At 31.1% G+C, this 18,574-nt stretch overlaps 1 protein-coding gene and 1 pseudogene across 1 annotated transcript; both read left to right on the top strand.

The window, feature by feature from the left end:
• Positions 1-2,245: 2,245 nt before the first annotated feature.
• LOC128164140 (uncharacterized) lies at positions 2,246-9,697 on the top strand (annotated as a pseudogene).
• A 5,395-nt stretch (positions 9,698-15,092) lies between these two features.
• LOC128162535 (hepatic lectin-like) lies at positions 15,093-18,117 on the top strand. Its single transcript, XM_052825764.1, has 4 exons — positions 15,093-15,402; positions 17,047-17,111; positions 17,609-17,690; positions 17,832-18,117. Exons 1-4 carry the CDS (start codon positions 15,093-15,095, stop codon positions 18,050-18,052), a joined length of 678 nt encoding a protein of 225 aa, XP_052681724.1. The 3' UTR covers positions 18,053-18,117.
• Positions 18,118-18,574: the final 457 nt, after the last annotated feature.

The raw sequence follows: 18,574 nt of genomic DNA, 5'->3' as shown, positions 1-18,574 counted from the left end.
CCTACTAATTAAAATAGTTAAATGTTTTCTAAACATATTAAATTCCTGAAATATGATTGATATTCTGGCAATTTGACTTAATTAGTCTTAATGAAAAAAAATGTTATATCGTTTGTAAGTTGTGAGAGTTTTTTTGAAGGAATTGGATCTAGCAACGTCAGTATGTATCTTTCTTCAGCTTGTCGCCTTATGAGTGGAACAATATTTTTACAAATGGCGTTTTTGTCGGTGTGTTATAACCATACTAAGATCACTCTGTATCATCGAATGGATATAGCAGATAAATATATGGTCGTAGATCTTCAAGATGCAATTTTCGCCACGCTAATAGAGTGTGCTGCAAAAGCAAATGCTGAATCTGCAATGTCGTTTTTATTTAATGAAAATACACAACAATGTGTCGTAGAAAGCGAAAACGCAGTACAACTCTCCATTCCTCATGGATTTGACCGTTTTATCGTACACCAAGGAGGTATGTTTTAGGTTTCTTTTGATCATTTCATTTGATTCGCAATTAATAACTCCATCTGAACATTGAACTAATATACATTAAAAAAAGACATGATTTTAGAAAAAAAAATCCTTTTGGAATTCTCTCTCTCTCTCTCTCTCTCTCTCTCTCTCTCTCTCTCTCTCTCTCTCTCTCTCTCTTGCAATTACTGTTATCATACGAAGGTCGATCTAGTCAGTTCATTTGTTAAAGGAAAAAAAACTATATGCCTGAAAATTCTTTAACGTTATGATCAACAATTTCGTTGTAATCATTTTTATGTAAATCTCGCAAGTGATAAATCAAGAACGAATGAAATAGCTTTGGTATAAAACATAATGACTCAAAATCGTTACAAATACAATTTTGATTGTTCCTAATTTCTTGTACAGTGAGCCATGGAACACTTCACATTGTCTAACATTTGATATCACGCTGGGCATTACAAATCGCCGTTACATGTTGCAATTATTTTTTGGATCAATTCAGCTTTTCTTTTTTATTAACAAAAAATGATGCAAAAGAAAATATTGGCTGAACTTGTCATTGTCACCATATTGTATCGAAACAACTTTTAACAGCATTTATTTTTAAAGTTTAAAATAATGATAATTGTGGCATATCTAATTTGGATTCGTTGATCCGCTCAAGTAGCTTACAGCAATCTACGATTGAAGGTCTTTTAAGATCGTAAGGCTACATGCAAATTGCACAAAGAAAATATATTTTCCACAATAAACCTTCATAAAATGTACAGAGGGTTATGTCAATTATTACGAAAATTATAAACTCACAACAGTATTTTTAATATATTTCAGACAATTTGAAGATCTTAGAGACAACAAGTGAAGCAACTCATGAGCAGGATTTTACTGACTAATTTAAAGACTATTTGGTGTTTAAACATAGAACAGGGGACTTCATGAATGATAAACTGCTGAAAATGTTTTACAATACTACCTCTTTACCTTAAGCTAGCAATAGAATATGTTGTTTTGTTACAATTGTGAGGTGTTTATTGTAAACATAAAAATGTATAACATTTGTAAATATGCGGCTTGAATATGACATTAAAATTTTGCAAATAATGAAGTATAGCCTAAAATAGCTTGGTATTATAAACAATTGTGATGGAATTTAGATTGATTTTCTTTTAAAAATGAAAATAAAATCCCTAAATACTTACTGACTAAGACAATAAGCAGAACACATATGAAATCTACAAACGACGCATTTTTAATCCTTATACAAAATGTTTTAAACTTTTTTTAGGTTGGAAATTTGATTTAGATTTATACTGGTATTAGAATCGATAACATAAAAAAAGTTATACATGGTTTATGATTCTTAAATTTGATATGCATATTTAATGCTAAAGTACTTCTGATGCAAATAAGGAACAATGAACTTTGAATTTATAATTTCATGGCAACAAAAGATGTTGGATGCATGTCCACACAAACAAGACATTTACCTTAAATTATTTTGAGCTGTCATGAATTCTCTAGCTTATGTAGCTATGGTAAGGATTAAGAGTTATTTAGGGAACTTTTTTACGGTGAGAGTTTGGGTTTAGGGAAATAAGAAACATTGGATAAATCAAAAGATTGCAAACAGAGGTATTAGGAAACATCTTTAGTAAATTCAGTAAACTTCAAAGCTGGATTAATATAGAAATACAAGATAACACAATCACGTGAAATGTTTAAAATCAGAAATAAAGATATTTTTTTTTTTGCATCAAAATACAATGTAGTAGCATTAACATTTGTCCGTCAATTTAGTCATTAAGAATAGTTCTATAGTTATATAAACTATAACTTGTAAGTAAGGCGCTATTTTAGATCAAACGATTTTGAATAAAGTAGGTAATTTATAGTAAAATTTGACAGCAGCAGCTTGAGAGATGATATAATAACTGTCCTATGGCATCATTTAGTGAACTATCTTCGATATACAATATCATATTTAAGGATACATATCAATTTTATGAAATAATTTTTGAAAATCAACAAAAACCGGAAATGAAACGTAGCATTCTTGCTCGCATTTCCCCCTTTTTCTACCGGAGACAATTAATTTTACCCTAAATACACCGTTTATTACAAATTGTTGGCTGCTTGGTAAAAATGACTTCAGGCAAAACAATTTGCTTTTTTGAAGATGACTGATGATGCAAAACGAACGCTTAATTGACATACTTTAAGCAATCGAATGCTAATGTTTAAAATCAGATACCATTTCGTTGGTTAATCTCTAACACAGTGTTTCGTCAAAATGGCCTTTTCATCAAGTTTTCTAACTTTTGGAGCAATACTATTGCATTATCAGTGGGTATCCGAATGCGGCCATGAAATCAGAACATTTACATATCACCGAAATGTTGTCTCGAAAAAGGAGACAACTACGATCCCTACGAATGCGTTATCTAAAAAGACGCTAATTGAGTGTGCAGTGATTTCTAGCCTCTAAAACGTCATTTTACTTTAGAGAAAATCCAATGGAATGCATTGTAGAAGAAGAAGAAAGAGTCTATCTGTCAGGCCCATTTGAAAGTGAATTTATTCGGTTTGTTACAGTAAGAAAAGGTGTGTATAAATGAATGCAATTGGATATATTTGGAGTTAGATTAGACGTAAGCATAACACATGCAATTATGTAAAACTATCTTGTTTGATAATAAAAGATCCGGAAAGCAGTTTAAAACCTTATATACATTCAGCCATTTTCTTATATTTTATTTTATTTCTTCTGAAGAAAGTAATATCTGTTTTTAGATATTGGGTTTTTTTTAAATGTGTCATTCAAGATATGTCTCAAAATAGTTCAAATTTAGATTTGATGAATAATATGTAGAGCATTTATTCTCTTTAAACATGTAGAGTTATTTAATTTACATGAATTGATATCATTCTCCATCATTGATTGATACGGATTCAATTTGATATAGTGATAAACATCAAAAGTAAACTTAACATGTCTTTACTACGTAAAATAGGTTTGCAATTTATTTGATAACAACATGTACTATTCAAAGATAAAGTGGTGGTGTCCATTTGTTGTTGAACAATTAAAGCAGACTTTTTTTCAAAATTTAAATTGTCTTTTCTACATTGTAATATAGTCCCTGAAACATTCTACTTTCCATGTTTTGTGTTCCCTCCCCGGTCACTTATCGTGCGTTCACCCTGCGTTTAGCGCGTGTTAATCGTGCGTTCACCGTTTGCTCACCGTGCGGTCATCGTTTACTCTTTTGAACTCTCCACTCCTTTACGCTTACGGTTTACAAAGCGCTCGGTGCTAGCTCGCATTGCGTTAAGTATGCGCACAGCGATTGTTCAGCGTTCAGTGTTCAGGCTTTTTTTATCGCTATTTTTATTCGGCACTTTAAAGTGTTAAGATCATAGAAAACAGAGAAACAAAAATCAGCATGTTCCTTAGATCGATAAAAGGTTTGTTTAATACCATATACGGGACTGGTTCTTTTTGTTTTTTGTAGCAACAAATTCTCTACAGTAAGTAACTAAATGTATTATTAATGTATCAATCAAACTTCATTTGAATAATATGAAACCTTGTTACCTTTGGTTCAATCTGTCTAAAAAGATGTTTTCATATCATAACACAGTTAGTTAGCAAATTATAGATTCTGAATGATTACAAAATTAATAATATTCTTCAAATGTTGTAAAAAGAATATTTAGGAATTGTTGTTTGCCAGTGCACGAAAACATTGATAAATATTGTACTGTTTATACAACAATTTTCGGAATAAAAGTACGATTAAGTAATTTTCACCACTTTTTTTAATTCAAACATAATTCACTAAACAATATAACAAGCTTTTCTAGTTAATACAAACAAATACTGAACAATCAAACTTAGCTGTCACGTTGACATGGAAGTTACTACAGTGACGTCGGAAGCAAATTGAAAGTGTGGGGGGGGGGGGGGGGGGGGGCTCGACAGTTCCTCAGAAATCTTGATAGAAACCTAATTCATGGAAATCCTAATCCGTGGGGGATTATTATAGTTACAAAACAATTTCTTACCTACCAAACAAAATTTTTCCAAAATCATGAAATTTTTTATCCGAGGGGAGGGGGGGAGTAGTGAAAAAGAGGGGGGGGGGGGTGCTGAACCCTCTATTATGCTGTGTGTCTAATGGTTAGGTCTAACTTAGCCCCCCCCCCCTTTCCCCCAGTCGCTTCCCGGTTCCGACGCCTATGTAATGTAATAAATAAATATTGTTAAATTTGAAATATCAGCTAAAATATTGCAGGGATTAAGAGATAACATCTTATTTTAGTCACTCGTTTTCATTTAAAAACAACACGGCTGGTCACCTAAAGATCAGCCCACCATCTTATATTAGACTGAAAACAGTAAGCAAAAATTAGAGATGTATTTAATATTTGTATAAATGTAGTTAAAAATAAAAATAAAAATAATCAAGTGTATCAATATGTTGTAAAACAAACGAAATAAAGGTAATACTTGAAATAATCAAATTTTATCAAATACACATGTACAAGTTGATGATGTATAAATTCAAATTCAAGATCAAATGACGACGATTAATCTATTTTTCTTAATTTTGTGAAACTGATTAAATACAATACAAAATGTGATTTTGATTAAAATCACGGTGGATTTGAATTAATAGTATTTGTTGGATTGTTGATTGTTGACAGGGTACTAAACGATTTGTAACTTCAACATAAATTACGTTAAAGAAAAAATATGAAACGCAAGGTATTCATGCTATAAATTTTCTCTTTAATGAATTAAATTCTTAATCATCGAAACTTTAGTTTACTTTTACAGTTAGACTCATCATAAAATTATCCTTCATTGCTTTTAAAAATCTTTTTTGCCATGCACTTAACCCTCTCCTGTTGTAAGTTTATATGCGGTTAACTCACCGGTTTAAGAACCTGTCCCATTGAGGGGGATAAATTTGTGTTTTCCGTAGACTGAGGGTTCCTTTTTAGGAGTTAAGGAACCTGCTGGTAATAATTCATAATTATGGATCTTTTAATCAAGTGTCATATTATGTATATACATGTAAAAAAAGAAACGTTATTGATTGATGAATGGAGAATGGAAGATACTTGTAATAAATTTTTGAATATTGTTGACAGACCGTATGTCAATGCTACATTTTCCATAATGAATATTTTATTATTAACGACAAAGAAAAACACATTTTGGTTCTCATATAACAGAAGTTTGCAAAACTTATGTTTAACCAATGTTATGCTCAAATGAAGTTTGTTTTCTGTTTTTAGGACTAGAACAGTCTGCATACACAGTGAACATGATGTCTGAATCCTCACTGGTAAACCCTGGGGAGAGTTATGTGGCGTATTGCAATATAAGTAGCTATGGGGTTGATCATACCAAAAGAGCGATGCCTTATTGGTCCCACAACGGTCAGAAAATTAATACCGACATCTGTGAGGTTCGGCCAGATAAATATGCCAGTAAATATGACTGTGAATTGTCCTACCAACAGGGAAACAACGTCAATTTTGAATTCATTGTAAGGAGTAAGTTTTAGACTACCGTGGATTTTTTTCTTTCAAATAGATTTATTCTTTGGAAATGGGGGTTTGATCAGAGTTCTAAACACACCATGGGCGAGTTTGATTGAACGACATGAGTGACTCGGGTTGCCAGAGTTGTCAATAAAACATGTATTTTAAGACACTAGTGTTGAACCCGTGTTATGAAAGTTTACTCCTGTTTTAATGAGAGCACAAGAGTATCGAGATGGCGGATACGATGAGCAATTGCGAGTTTGACATATGAACATTTGAATTTTAGGGTTTATTAGTATTATATATCACTCACAGAGTAGAAAATACATAAACATTTATATAACTGATATTTTTTCCTGATTTCAAGAAGAGTTAGATATAAACGGAGAAAAAATTAAAACATTTATTCAGGTAATGCTGAATTGTTAAAATGTTTAGCTCTACAGGTATAAGGCTACAATGAGTTTCCTTAGTTTTCATTTTGATTAATTCTTAATTAATCATCAAAAATTTCATCATTGAGATGTTTATTACGATTCAAAAAAATTTTCAGATCGGGGTGGGGTGTTCTAAATAACAGGGAAATTTTAAAACAGATTTGTAAGGGATGAATGTTTTTAACAAGAGAGATTAAACTTGTTATGGTGAGCACTCTAAAATTATGTACATATATGTCAGTCTAAGACAGTTAGCCTTGGGTCAGCTGAGAGGAGAAAATTTATTCGCCATTTTAAACACCAGAGCAACACTCGTCGTTTTATTCACATTCATAGAGTCTAGCCTTTGTACATGCACCTAGAGTAAGTAGAGTCAGTTAAATCAAACGCGCTACGTGTTTAGATAAAATGTTGTTACAATGGCCTTTATGATATTATTTGTTTCTTTACAAAACGTACCCTACGTGATCGTTTATTTATCTGCAGGTCTTTAGGTTTTCAAGTTGATTTAAGTTGCATCAAACTATTGTAATTTTATCATAGCAACAGTTTGCAGTTACTGATTTTAAAAGCAAATTGCATATATAGATTTTTTTGCACCCTTCTGTACAATGGTTCTCTATACATGTAGGTATATTGCTAGTGAATTTAGATATATATATATATATATATATATATATATATATATATATATATATATATATATAAATTCACTAGCAATATACCTACATGTATAGAGAACCATTGTACAGAAGGGTGCAAAAAAATATATATATATTAAGTATTTTTGATTAATAAAATGTAGGAGCTTAATATTAAAAATACAAGCTATAACTATATCTATGCAATGTTAAAAAAATAAGATATGTGTAGGATTTCTTTTATAGTAGCCATATTTATTTACGGTTGGTCGTTTTTTGAGTAAAGTCTCATTTTGGACAAAGGTTCTTTAATATCAACAGTATGACTTTTTTGTAGACGTTCAGAAAGCAGACGAAGGAAACCTTACATGTGAGGTGTATGAGATGATCAAGGAGAGTGACAAATGGGTCATGGCTGAATTGGTGACCATGAAGTCTGTGCCTATACAAGTCAAAGGTCGGGAGTAGTAAACTTGTCCAAACTTTTTTATAAGCTTCTGTAAAACCTTTGGAGCAGGTTAAAGTGTTTGTAACATTGGCATAATTACTTTTTTTTTTATCTCATCAAACTTGCATATATGATACATCTGAGTCATATGTTTTATATGCCTTGGGAGGTTAAAGGTTTAGAGTTGGTTATTTTTTTTTAAACATATGACAATTGGAAGACAAATCTGAGTTATTACAGTGTACTTGTTTTAACTTCACCAAATTTACGAAAGATATGAATCTTGATATTGATGAACTTCTAAACGTGGATGCTAAGTCGTAGTCATACATATCAGATGTTAGAGAAGTTTAGAAAAAGTCACATTTTAAGGAAAATAATGATATTTACGTATTTAAATTTGCATGGTTGATTCAACTACAGTACCGATCAGACCCAACCTAACAGAAAGTAAACCCTAACTAAACCCTGGGTTTACTTTCTGGGTTTACTCTGGGTTTACTTCGGGTTTACTAGAGTGGACCCAAAGTAAACCCAAAGTAAACCCAGAGTGGACACAGAGAGTAAACCCAGTCAAAAGTATTCCCCTGAAAGCAGACGCTAACTGTGTATTCGGAATATACAAAGGGTAGGCATTACAGGCAGTAGGATGGTAAAATAAAATACTAGTCTGCCTCACACTTCAATGCATACAGTTGACATCAAAAGCAATTTCAAAGTAAACCCAAAGTAAACCCCGAGTAAACCCAAAGTAAACCCCGAGTGGACCCAAATTTTCAAAAAGTAAACCCCAAGTAAAGCCAAAAAGTAAACCCGGGGTTTAGTTGGGGTTTACTCTGGTGTTAGGTTGGGTCTGATCGGTACTGTGTGTGAATGAATCAAATAGGAAGTTTCAAATACGGGAAGTGATCTTGATTGTCAAAATGCTTTGTTTGGTTTATGATTGTAGAAAACTGTTTTTGTACGGCCATTGGAACTGGCTACAATATGAAGTAAATTTGTTTATGCCTGGTTAGACTTAATCTTGAATGTGTAAACAACACTAGCAATGGTTCAAATAAAGAACAAGATGCTGATTATCTTGATGCTAGAGCACGTGTAAGCTTTTTAATAGCTAAATGCAGGTTTAGATGTTGCAAAATATGCTGTCCCGAGTTCCTTAATGGTTAGTGTAACTTTGTAAATGAGACATATATCAGGCGAGATTCAGATACAGAGCTTGATCTCAATTATCAATGATACTGATATCTCTTCCTCATTAAAACTTGCTCTATAATTGTGGTTGTTGATATATGATATGATTCATATGATTATAATGTTAAGTTGAATGAATCGAGATAACTCGAAATTTCTTTTTACATTTTTTTTTTAACTAAAATGACAAAATATCATGTTATTATTTTATTTATTAATCCTTATTTTTGTGGGAAAAGCTGCGATGAAGTATTACTTGAAATTAAAGCAAAATTGAAGTATTGTCATTCTGTATATAAATTGAACTGCTTTATATTCCGTAGAAGATAAATGTTTCTTATAGCAAATATTAAAGTTTAAGTTACATGCATACTTAGCATACTACATGAAGCAGGTTTTTGTAGGTTTCTAAAAAAAATATACACTACTAATATTGCTTTTATATGATAAATAGTAGAGCCATGTTAAAAAAAAAAACAATGGATAGTGTTCATTGCAATTGATTTCATTATTGGTAAAAAAAATGTTAGGTTGTGACAAGTGCTATATTTTACAAGTCTTAAGTTTGTCTTTAACAAAATACTTGTGTTTTGAAGGAGTCAAGCAAGAAATTAAGGACGACTTTAAACAAGATATGCAAGGATAAAGATTGCAGAAAAGTTCAAAATCACTCCTATCAAAGTAATTATAAAGCATTACACTAGTAACAAATAATTTGTATTATTACAGATGTCGAAATGTCGAATACAAACGCTAACGAAAAAAGGCAAGCAATGATGACACCAGTACCAACTCGGAAGAAAAGTCTAGCTGACGAATTGCTAGAGAAGGCGAAAGGGTTGTTAAAAACTACAAACGTCCTCCCTTGATGTTTTTCACAGATGTAAAAAATAAATGTACCAATTGTTGATGCACAGAGTGTCGTTGATTGGATGATTATTGATTTTTTTTCATCAAAAATCAGTTTAAAATATTTTTAAAAAAGGGATTAAGAGTTACTTTCTATATTCCAAAATGCATATGCCCAGGTGACCTATATTATTATGCTCTTAGTATACTTGGAGTGCGAAACATTTATCAATAAAAATTATGCTTTTTTTTAAAGATAGCATAAATATATCATTACCCTTTTTGTCAATAAAATCCTTCTCCTTATTTTCGAAAATGTCTTTTGAAGGAAAAATAAAACTCTGTGCATTTGTCAAATGCAGTCTAAATGTGGTATATATCAATCACATTACATTGCTTTTTCTATCTTTTTTTTTTTTACCTTATTTTAAATCTTATATTATAATATATTGTTGCAATTGGTTTCGCTATATAATTTGCAAATCGAATGAAATTGTAAATCTTTTTAACAATTGTTTCGAGTAGGAGAAACGAGATTTACCAGCAAAACTCGTTTATAACGAATTTCAAGGGACCATAGAAAAAACTTCGTTATAGCCGTATATATTACTATATTTTTAAAGCACAAAGGGATTGAAGTTTATCAAAATGAAAAATCTTGCACTGTAGACCTGCACATGTGTGACTAAACACACCATTATTTGTTTTTTAGTAAAAGAAACGTTGTGTTATTATTGCTCCCGTCGTTCTAGATTATGATAAAACGATCCGCAAATATAAAAAGGTTCTGTGTTCATTTAGAAGACTTAATGATTGTGTTCATTTTTCTGCTCTATGTACCTGCTTTAGAAGAAAATCGTTTAATAAAGATAAATAAAAATGTAACAACTTTATAGTCTGAATCTTAATTTAATAATAGTTTTAGTCTAAATTAGTATATATAAGAGTTTGAGACAGATCTAATAGGTGCTCTGTTGACCATCCAGCCCTCTCCAATGAAATAAGAGACAGTCATGTTTATTCTTATTTGGTTGTCAAAAATGAAAAGCCAAAAAAAAAATCGTGGTGTTGTGAATGCCAAAAATACTCTTTTGAATCAGACACCAAATACTTGGTATGTCCAATGCACGATGTTTTATCAATATTGTCGACATCGCAATGTTGGCCAATACCGAGTAGACATTGTGTTAATATCATATTAGTATAATTATTAAATTTGCATTTGCAGCGTACCATATATATCCTGTGTACATTTTCGATATCGCAATGTTGACCAACATCGAGTCGACATTGTGTCCACATCGTGTGTCCTTTTTCCTGTTTACATTGTCGACATCGCAATGCTGATCGATATCGGGTCGACACCGTGTCTACATCGTACCTCGATATCGCAATGTTGATCGACATCGATTCGATATCGTGTATACATCGTGTGTCTTCTTTTCTATTTACACCGTCGACATTGCAGTGTTGATCAACATCGTGTAGAATTCTTGTCTACATCGTACCTACCCCCTATAACCTGTTTACACCGTCGACATCGTCGACATCGTAGAAAAAAATACACGAATCTTGTATTTTCTAACGATTATAATTAATACATTTATACAACAGAGAGAGAGAGAGAGAGAGAGAGAGAGAGAGAGAGAGAGAGAGAGAGAGAGAGAGAGAGAGAGAGAGAGAGAGAGAAAGAGAGAGAAAGAGAGAGAGAGAGAGAGAGAGAAAGAGAGTAAAATTATTTTCAAAGGGTTATAATACTGAAGCTTCAAGAGATCATGGTTGGACAGTGCATTCTTTTTAGTGCATTCATTTTTACTTTTAAGGGTGTATGTCTGCTCTCCATTCTAATGGAATACGGCCAATAGAAGGGTGGTGATTGGGGTCTCTTAAAACAATGGAATGTTTTGATACTTAGAACAACACTGTGTACTGTTGATACATTCTTCACCGTAAAGAATTTATTGAATGTACAACTAATTGGAGTACATTTTTCAAATGATTTGAAATTCTTAACAACAACACTCTTAAAATGTTATGAAATTGTGTTGATATAGCCAGTAATATTGACAATTTAAGAATGGATTTTTAAATTTTCTTAACATGCTAAGTCATACAACTAAAATAGTTTTATATCAAGAATTATCTTTCTTTTTAAAACAAGTTTTATTCAAATACAGATTCAATTATTCAATTCATCACAATTTTACAAATAAACATGCAGAAAAAAGCAATGCAAAGTAATGCCATGTAATGCCAGCATTAGACTAGATTTTAGGGGAAAGTGCATTACATTACCATAACTTGTAATGCTAAAGTTGTCGCATTTCACATTACTAGCATTATTTTGAAAATATGTAATGCATTGCAATGCATTACCATTACATTTAGCATGACCTCAAGTCTGATACATGATGTTCTTTTGTGGAATATTTCTTGTGTGAATTGTGTGGATTGTTTCTTATGTAATGTGTAGACTTTGTGCGTAGATATGTAAATAAATTAGTAAACTCTTTCAACGACTTTTCCATACGAGGACTTCATTCATTCGGACCAACGTTAAATGTGTTGTAACTCGGCAATGTTCAGTCCACACGCTCGGCGGAGAACATGCGCTACAAAAAGTATACTTTTTCAGATTGTATACTTTTATTACGCTTTGCACCCGTGCCTCTATCCTGGTGTGTTGGTGTCGATCCGCGTGGGTGGGTGATATCTGTGGTGTCTCTGTCGATATGCTGTTCATGGTACCTATTAGTGTTTATGTTGATGAAATGTAATTATGCTAGTAATTGTTGTGGAAATGTTTATACATTGTGTAGTTGTCTTGAAATTTTCTGGGCGGCTGTTAATCTGAAAACAGCTAACCTCGGTGCAAGTATTATATAATGTGCTGATGTCTGGACTATAATTTTTAATGATGCATCAACAAAACAGCTCTTTCTGTACTTTTTCTGTATTGACTTAGACTGTGCTTTGTACATGTAGTGCAGTTCTTTTGATTGGGAAATAATTTCTTAATCAGGGAAGCATTACTTAACAATCATTCAGAGAGAAGAAAACCTAAATTCGTATCAATTTAAATTATAACAAAAGAGTATAATTGTAATTACTAAAAGAAACTACGTAATAAAAACAATATAATACGTTTACAAAAACTACAGTTGTTCATTGTTTGTTTGTTTTTTCGGATGTCATTGAATAATTTCACGGTATTCCTATTTCAAAAGGAGAATTAAGGTTTCAGTCGTATGATGTGAATAATTTAGTTTAAAGGTGCCGATTTCACGATAGTAAGCAATTTTACTACCATTTTTAATTTCATATGAATACCAAAGTATGGTTGCTTTTGCTTTAATATCTTTAAACATCACATATTGAAATGAATAAAGTTAATTTCATTTGGACAAAGATGAAATTACAAATAGCCATTGATCTTAAAGAGAAAACAAATTGCCTGCACACAAGTTCGATGGACTCGATTCCATGAATTGGCATGACTAATAATTGTATATTTATATATTTTAGTGTAAAAGAAATATAACTCTTGCATGTTCAAGTTGATAAGAGTTATTTCCCTTAGTTGTGTATATGATTTTGGACAGGATGTACATCTTATTATGTTGATGGGAATAATGAAATGTGTGTATTTCAGTGGAAATGTATTCAAAGATAATTTTATCGTAAGTATGTATAAATGTATTTTATGACTCGATATTAAACAATTATGTTATATTTATTTTCTCATTTTATATTACAGATTATAATTACTATTCTAGACACAAGCATTTAAACCTTCGCGTAGGGTTATTGTATGACATAGTTGTCTTGTTATGATATTCATTATTTATATGTTAAACATGAAAAACAGTTTGCCATTCAAGGAAAGGGTAAACATGCACAATTGCAGCTTACGCTCAGGTGACTACGTATGACCTGATACCTAAAGCAAGTTTGAAATTTAAACAGAAAGTCAAAACAAGAGTCGAAAGTATCGCAACAACAACGACAATGATAACATTACTAAGAACTACATATATCATTGCAAGTTTGTGAAGAATTTGTGAACGTACTGTGCAAGTATCTTCAGATATGGTAGATTCTGTAATAGCATCATCATATCTTTAAATTGACCTTTTTTCACTATAATTATGCATAGTTCAGTTTACAATTTTTTTATCTTTAATACGGCGAGGCCAAGGATGATAATATTGGCCAGTTAATGCAACCTAGATCTTGAGAGGTCTTAGATTTCTTCGATATGATCTATAAAGTGTCAATAATAATTTAGGAGGCGGAATAGTTATCTACCTTAATATTTAAGGTATGATATTTTTAGCCATAAACTACCTTTAAAAAATGAAAATCCTAAATATCTAAACTAAAATTTGAACAACTTTCTATATCATATCATAGCGATATTCTTCTTAAGAAGATTCTTTGTAGTCCAAACATGACAAAAACCAACCAAACCATCTTATATACTGTAAACATCTTGAAAACAAATCTTTGAAATAAATTATAAACTTGATTCATTTAGGAATATTAGATTGGCAAGGGAAAAAGCAGCTAAGAGACTGCCAGCGGGTATACTTCTCAACAGAAATAAGCAATGATATTGAAAAAGGTTACTGCAACCATCGACAGCGACGAATGAATACATTTACAATCTAGTGACAAAATATTAATCAAGAAGTATATGTGTAGGTTATGATAAGCGTTAAGAAAAGCATAAGTCATGATGAGCATTTTATCATTGTCCTTTAATATTACTAGGAGTGATATTTTTTTTTTTTGATAATGCGGGAGTTGTAGTTTCAAAATATCATTTAATTATCATTGTTTCTTGTAGAGTTTTTTTTATCACATAGGTATTTTTTATTTACATGTAGGTTGGTTTTGAATCCAAAAACTTTTCCCATATGATTTTCCTATGGACAAGTCGGTTCATTGCATTCTATTTTGACATAAAAAATGATTGTCAAAACCCAAAATGTCGTGCATCATTGCTGATACTAAAAATAGACAGTTAAAAGACAGTTTCCTATGTTTCATTGTTTTGTAGGGAATAAACAAGGTACCATAATATTTTCTTTCGTGCTTTTTGATTTATCGTAAAACACGGGAACAAAAACAATATCATAGAATGTTGCTTCAGATCCAATCTTTTCAGAGTATATATTACAAACCTATTGATGATAATTGTGATCGAAGAACGTTTCGTAGAAAATACTATTGTTTAATTCTTACTTTGTATAACTATTTCCAAAATGAGATGCAAATTTTATTGATCGTCTCACATTCGTAAATATTGCTATTTTCTTTGCTTAAATGAATTCGATATAGGAATTCTTTAGAGGATTTTATTCAAACATTAATCAATTTTCTGATGCAAATAAAAACTCACTCTAAGAAGTGTTTTTTCTCCATATAATGAGGATGGTGCTAACGCATAGTTTTAGATATCAGACTGTCTATTTAGGCAATTCAAAGATGATGTTCCCATTTCTGTTCCTTTTGTTGGTAAATGCTGCACTGAGTAGGGAATCAGAAAAACTCTCTGAGAGATATCTTGCTTCGAAAAACGTTATTCAGTTTACCAAGGATGATTACAGTAACGTCACAGGTACTCCAGTTACATACTACGACATTACGACCCTTAGTGAATGTGCCGTGAAATCTTTGATGGTTCAGGGATCCTCTTTCTTCTATAGTGGTACGGAAAAAACCTGCGTGTTAACGGGAAGATTCCCACCAGGAACTTTCTCTCCAGAATATAAACATTACATCAAAGACGAAAAAGGTAAAACGCTTCATCGGTATTTATTGCTTATTACTCTAAAGCTGTAAATAAAAAATATAGTTTATTTACCTAAACAAATTGCATCAAAGATATCGATAAAATGTATTAAGGTCCTGATGATAGTTGTTGTATATTGCTTTTTATAGTATTAAATTAAAATTAAAACATTTTTTTTCATGTTCCAGGATATAAATGCAACGTTTTAAAACAATGACTTGATATACATTTACTTGCAGTCAGCTGCTACATACTATTTAAGCTTGAATCAAAAGTGAGGTAAATGCTTCGCAAAAAATGATTATTATTAATTAAAGAAAAGTATGATTTGATAAAAAATAAATAGAAACTGTTTTATTTACTTCGAAAGTCCTTTTTTAAAAAGCCGCTAAGTACAAAAGAAAATCTTACCACATTATTTATGACGTCATTATGAGTCTAGCACCAAAGACACACTCTTGAATAATAGTAATAGGGATAAAGAATAGCTAAATTGTGACTGAAAGATAACTTAAAGGATTGCTTCCATGTAAAATAAATAGAATTAATTTCAAATAAGCAGTATTGTGCTTTTTAGTAACAATTTTTGTTACCTTTAATTTTACAAAATGGTAGAGCATTAGTATGTAACGATTACGAAAAAAGAACAGATTAGGTATAAATCTAGTCCACTACCAGTTTCACCGGAGTTGACGAAAGTTTTTCTCTGCGTCTGTCAGTCCGTTTGCCAGTCCGTCTGACTGTCCAGTTCAGTTTTCGATACTTTTTTTTTCTTTCTGCGTTTTCGGAATAGTATGAAACTTGTTGATCAGCTTCAAAATGTCAAACAACAGATCATTTTTACACTTTCGTACATGTAGCACTTAGTTGACATATTTTCAAGAATATTAATTATTTATATCCCATTTTTTCATGTTCTGGTTCGTCATGGGGTTCGGTGTATAATGAATACACATAAGGATGTGGTCATTAATAAGCTCGTGCGTTACCTGTATCATGACTTTTATCATTTCTAACAAACAACTGAGTTCTGTAAATTAGTGCAAACATTTATTAGGCAGTGATTTTTGTATTAATACAATCGGTTAATTATCGGGTTGCACTGTTTTCACAAATCTCTACCAGGGAATACATAATGTTCTTGATGAAATGTTCCAACAATAAGTTTAATAAACTAAATATATATTTCAAGCCCAAGCGAGAACTTCATTGTATATGGCATTACGTCATTAATCATCTGCGCCGATGCAATTTAATGAAATAAGTTGCAATGTCAGGATACAAACGTCTAGTGACAACGAAGTACAAATGACGGCACAAAAATGCATTAAAAATAGTGTTGAACATTGTTGTCAGCATATTTTATTAAGATTTAAAGAAATACTCCCTGTCAATGTAAATTTGTGTGGATTCAAATAATACCGATTTTCAGCCCTTATTTAACTCCGGTACATCTACGCACTGCTGCGTGTTTTATTGATATCCAATAGTTTGATATAACTATTTAATCATGTACATTGGCTAATGAATATATATATATATATATATATATATATATATATATATATATATATATATATATATATATATATATATATATATATATATATATATATATATATATATATATATATATATCGTTTGCAGAAAAACAAATAAAGGAATGTTACTATCAAAGGCTCAAGAAACAAGAATCATTGAAAGAAGCGAAAGTAAGATGTAAAAAAAAGTATTATAATGCATGCATTTCTTTAAATGACTCATTGCATAGTTATTATCCTGGAAATAAGGGTTGGTTTATGGTAAGAATAAAGAAGAGATATTTTGTATTTAACAAAATCCTTAATTTTCTGAAGACAGTACCAGGGATAAGGGATGAAGTCAACTGTTTGTTTTTTTATTAAAAGCAAATCATATACAAAGATCTTAAAGACTAGAATATTATAATATCTATTGATATCATATAAATCTTTGTAATGTGATTTTTTTACCTTTAACAACTAAAAGGCCATGCATTAATTGTCAGTATCAATTCAAGTTCTAGAAATAATTGTACAATTTAAATTTATTTATATCAAATGGTATTGATGAATTTTCATACAAGTTACAATCACTAGTCACGTGCACTTTCTTTAAAACAAATTATACATGTAACAATTATACTGAAACGCATACTGTATTTTTGCAAATCAACTTTACTTTATTGTAGCGAAAATGCAAGCTTAAAGGTGGTTATGTTCTTGAAATAAATTCAGAAGATGAAAATAATCTCGTAAAAGACATGTTTAAGGGTAAGTAGATTTAAAAATAAAAGAAATATAAAATAAAATATCCTTTACCATGAAATTGCAATAAAATGACCAATGTAATCAATAAAATGGATTGATGTATTCCAAATTTGTCAATAAGATTGAAGGCTTTTTTTCTTTAAGATGTTTCTTTATGGCTGGGGGCCGTACAGATCATTGAAAATAATACGTTTCGATGGGAGCGTTCAGGGGAGATGACTTTTACCGACTGGTCAGCTGACTACCCGATAATCAGGAACACGCTGTACAACTTTTGCGTAATACTCACGTGGAGTGGTTGGAAAAACGTCTACTGTAGTTATGATCAGTACGAAGTTGTCTGTGAGTTTGACACTTGTGGCTAAAAAAAGGCAATATTTTACAAGAACAATTACAATTTATTGAATTTGATAATAAAATAACATATAAGATTTGTGTCAAACAAAACATTGTTATATTCAGAAATTCATATGAAATATAATAAATAAAACGTTCCATAGTACATACCGTAATGCCTTGTATACCAATTACTATATTTAGCATTGCAACGTTCTTAGAAATATATAACGAGAAGTAAGTGTTCTGACACAACGGGAAAGTTGTTTCCTAAGTGAACTGTGATTACGTATCCAATGCAAAAGGTCCATTTTACCCATAAGTTTCAGATGCATTTAAAAGATAGTAAACTCTTAACGAAAGATTTAATGATATATTAACGTTCTAATACTTATATGGTAAACGTGTCAAAAAATTGAACTATATGATTCACTTTATGACCCCCTTCCTAGAGGGGGGTATATATATATATATATATATATATATATATATATATATATATATATATATATATATATATATATATATATATATATATATATATATATATA

The sequence above is a fragment of the Crassostrea angulata genome, chromosome 9, assembly GCF_025612915.1.
Source record: "Crassostrea angulata isolate pt1a10 chromosome 9, ASM2561291v2, whole genome shotgun sequence".
In the NCBI taxonomy this organism is placed as follows: Eukaryota; Metazoa; Mollusca; class Bivalvia; order Ostreida; family Ostreidae; genus Magallana; species Magallana angulata.
The sequence above is the reverse complement of the archived record's forward strand: the minus strand, read 5'-3'. Positions and strand labels throughout refer to the sequence as shown.

Coding starts and splice junctions, on each gene's coding strand:
- LOC128162535 (XM_052825764.1), top strand. CDS start 15,093: ATGATGTTCCCATTTCTGTTCCTTTTGTTGGTAAATGCTGCACTGAGT. Junction 17,112..17,608: donor AATCATTGAAAGAAGCGAAA/GTAAGATGTAAA, acceptor ACTTTATTGTAG/CGAAAATGCAAGCTTAAAGG. Junction 17,691..17,831: donor CGTAAAAGACATGTTTAAGG/GTAAGTAGATTT, acceptor TTTTTCTTTAAG/ATGTTTCTTTATGGCTGGGG.